Below are 3,421 nucleotides of genomic sequence, written 5' to 3' on the forward strand. Positions count from 1 at the left end.
CGCTGAGTTAGGAGTGTTTCGTGATTCCGAGCAGCTTAACGACTTGTTAGTTTTATATGCCTTTCGTTCCGTGACGCCTTAAGATTGATGATGATTTAGGAAAAGACTGAAATCACGGCACTGAAATCTGAAGTTGCTGTTGTTCATCTCTCACGTGTTGTAAGTGGCCACGTGCGACAATTACACGCGTTATGATGGTTGACTTCCGCTGTCGTGACTGCGTAGTAAAGTTGGTAATGTCACTGCTTCCGAGCATGGATTGTTATTTGTTCATGTGCCGTGAATCAAAGCGGGGCGTTTTGGCATTCGTTAATAGTGGCCTCTCGACAGCAGTACAAGGTAAGAATGAAGCCCGTTACCGCGGTTGCAGTAATTCTCATAGCTGCTTTGACGATCTCTCGACCTGCTCTTATTTAATTTGTGTACTGCCTTATGCGATGTCGTTGTGCGAATAGCCTCTATAAGAGGGGTCGCCATCGTTTTCGCGTCGCAGATTTGTTCCGGGCCACGGTGGTCACATTTCGGTTCAGGCTAAATAAAGGGCCTGTGCGCTGTGGGGTGTTGGTTCACATTAAAAAACGCCAGGTGAAAGAAATTTCGGAGTTCTCCTCTACGGCGCCATTCATACATGTATCGTGGTATTGGATCGTAATTCCTTGGAAGTTTTTATTTGTCTTGTTTTCGGGGAACACGGCCGCTGCGTGGCACTATTTATTTATAGCGTCTAACAACAACAAATGTTCCTTTTAACACACGACGTTTAAAGCCGGAAGAATTGAACGTGAACTTCAACTTTTATTATAAGCGCCGTGATGGCTCGGCGCACAGGTTGTCGTGATTCGAAGTTCAAGAGCGCGGATTGCTTCCCGGCAACGGCAGAGGCGTTGCGACTGGGCAAAGTATGACAAATGCTCGTGCAGTTGCATTCAATTTCACGCTATACAGTTCGTGTTACAAGAAGGAAATCCACAAATTCCATCTAGGCCATTATGAACGTAGCCAAAGAGAGTTTTAAGGGCTCCACTCAAAAATTTTTAAATTTTACTTGCGCATTCGCACACACACAAATGCGCGCGCGAACACACATGAAGTATGGCTCGACCTTCCCCTCCCCCGCCCCACAATCTTTTTGGCTTCGCCACATTAGGGCATGCCTCATAATCATACATTGTTTTGGCCGCGTGAAACCGTAACGATTGATACCATGTTTACCCTCTGTGTTGAATGCGTTTAATGGTAAGTGTAGGTTTTTTGATACTACGCTTGCGTGTTCTGTAATGTGCAAAAAAGTTCGAGCATTATATATAGTTTTTTGATAGCGAAAAGACAACTTGTAATAATATTATTTGGGGTGCTCAATCCCAAGATCATGATATGGTTATAGAATACGTTAAAGTGGAGGGCACCGGAAATTTTGACCATGTAGTGTTCTTTCATGTGCTCTGACATCGCACAGCACATGGGCCTCTACCATTTCACCTGCTCTTAAAGGCGATCGATGCGGCGGGGTTCACACTTGTGACCTTCGCGTAAGCAGCCGAGCAGCGGAGCCACTGATCCACCGCATAAGTCGAAAAAAAGACTTTGCACTTGCCTAGCTGGAAAAATTGTGCTCAATTCGAGTGCAAACATGCGCGTTCACATCTCTTTAATGTTTCGACAATGCCATAGCTCAGCTTCGGAGTGTTCTCTATGTCTGTGCGTGCATTTTATTTCAATGGGAGCTTCAATGTTGCCTTTTTATCTTTTAGGGTCTCATGGAAGAAGTGCCATTACACAATTTGCCAGGACCATCTTCAAAGACGGTCTCCTTCCGACATCCACTCAGTGAGTTTGCCCACCATCCACAGAAGACCGACCCAGCGGAGCTCCCTCAAACGCCGAGCCCCACGGAAAGTGAAGTTTCTAAGCCAAAGCAAGAGAGCCCCACCCGTCGTCGCCGCAGGCAAAGACATGCTCGAGCCCCACTACTGGGTTCACGTTGCCTACTCATAGGTTTCTGTATCTTCGCTCTTCTTAGCACGTTGGCGTATCTATTCTATTGGCATTCCCAGACGGATCCGCTGGCGCAACAGGACTCGCCAGAACCGTGGGCTTACTGGCGATGGCGCAAGAACGACAACGGCATGCCGCGTATTCTCCTATGGAACCGCATCATGAGGCCGCTGTCTTACGATGTCAGTTTGCCAGGCATCGAGGAGCGCTGGTCGTCCCACACCATTCACTGCCTGCACGAGAATGCAAGATCAGGCGAGGCGATGTGCGAAATCACCGACAACCGCACACGCTTCGAGTGGAGTGACGCCGTTGTTTTCGAGGCAGGTCGGCTCAATATGTTGGATCTGCCGCGTCGTAGTACTAAGTTTCCTATGTGGGTACTGTGGGTGGTGACTCACCTATCGCCCGAGAGCCCAATGCCGCTGAATATTGGTGGCTCTGACAAATATGGCATTTTCCCCGATGGCATCCGCACACGCTTCAACTGGACGATGGGTCGCCGGGATGACGCAGATATTGTTGTGCCGTACAAAGTGTGGCGTTGCGACGTTCCTGGAGACTTCGTGGTGGCTAACACTGCAGAGGATAACCGCAATGCTCTCGGACATCCTACTCGAACCAAAGAAGTAGCGTGGATTGCGAGTGGGTGCGAGACTGATGCCTACCGACGAATGCGGGCAAGAGATAGGTATCTGTCTTATGACAAGTCGGAAAAGTGGGGACACACGCTCGTAGATGTAGACGTGTTCGACAAATGCGGAAAAGGAACATGCGCAACCACGCGCGATTGCGTGAGAAAAATAGCGGCTCGTTATTACTTCATTGTTGTCAGGATACAGCCCGACTGCTTCCACAGCGTTTACGAGCTCATTTACGATGCCTTCGAGTACGACCTCGTTCCCGTCGTGTTGGCGCCACCGAACACGACGCTCAAAGTTCCCTATAATTCCATTGTTAGCTCGGCGGACATTCAAAAGCCCGGTCAGTTGGCTGCTTTTTTGAGTGCCCTCATAGACAATCCTTCCGAATACGAGCGCTACTTTGAGTGGAAGAAGCGCTGCTGCCTTATACCGTACCGCGAGGATATATGCCCACTCTGCCAAGCTCTTCATGAGAAGTTTCCCCGTAAGCAGGCGCACATTGATGCTTACGACTGGTGGACGGCGCACAATATATGCCGCGGTTATTCACCGCCATTGTATGGCTTGGACTGGGCTTTCCTGAAGGCAGATGAGCCGTGGCTGTAATGTAAATATCAATTCCTTCTCTACGGTGTTTTCGTACTTGTAATCGTATGCAAGGCAATGCCAAAAGGTCGTGTATGGTTTTATGACGCTGTTCTCTTTTTTCTGCTCAAGAATGCAGAACAGCGCTCATAATTTATGGCAGTTGTAGGCAATAAAAATGGGTTCAACATACACAA

At 48.5% G+C, this 3,421-nt stretch overlaps 1 protein-coding gene across 1 annotated transcript; it reads left to right on the top strand.

The window, feature by feature from the left end:
* The first annotated feature begins 217 nt into the window (after positions 1 to 217).
* Positions 218 to 3,421, top strand: LOC119159869 (alpha-(1,3)-fucosyltransferase 7). The gene is made up of 2 exons (XM_037412690.2): positions 218 to 339; positions 1,752 to 3,421. Exon 2 carries the CDS (start codon positions 1,758 to 1,760, stop codon positions 3,243 to 3,245), a length of 1,488 nt encoding a protein of 495 aa, XP_037268587.2. The 5' UTR covers positions 218 to 339; positions 1,752 to 1,757; the 3' UTR covers positions 3,246 to 3,421.

The sequence above is a fragment of the Rhipicephalus microplus genome, chromosome 3 (genome assembly GCF_043290135.1).
Source record: "Rhipicephalus microplus isolate Deutch F79 chromosome 3, USDA_Rmic, whole genome shotgun sequence".
Lineage (NCBI taxonomy): Eukaryota > Metazoa > Arthropoda > Arachnida > Ixodida > Ixodidae > Rhipicephalus > Rhipicephalus microplus.

Coding starts and splice junctions, on each gene's coding strand:
- LOC119159869 (XM_037412690.2), top strand. CDS start 1,758: ATGGAAGAAGTGCCATTACACAATTTGCCAGGACCATCTTCAAAGACG.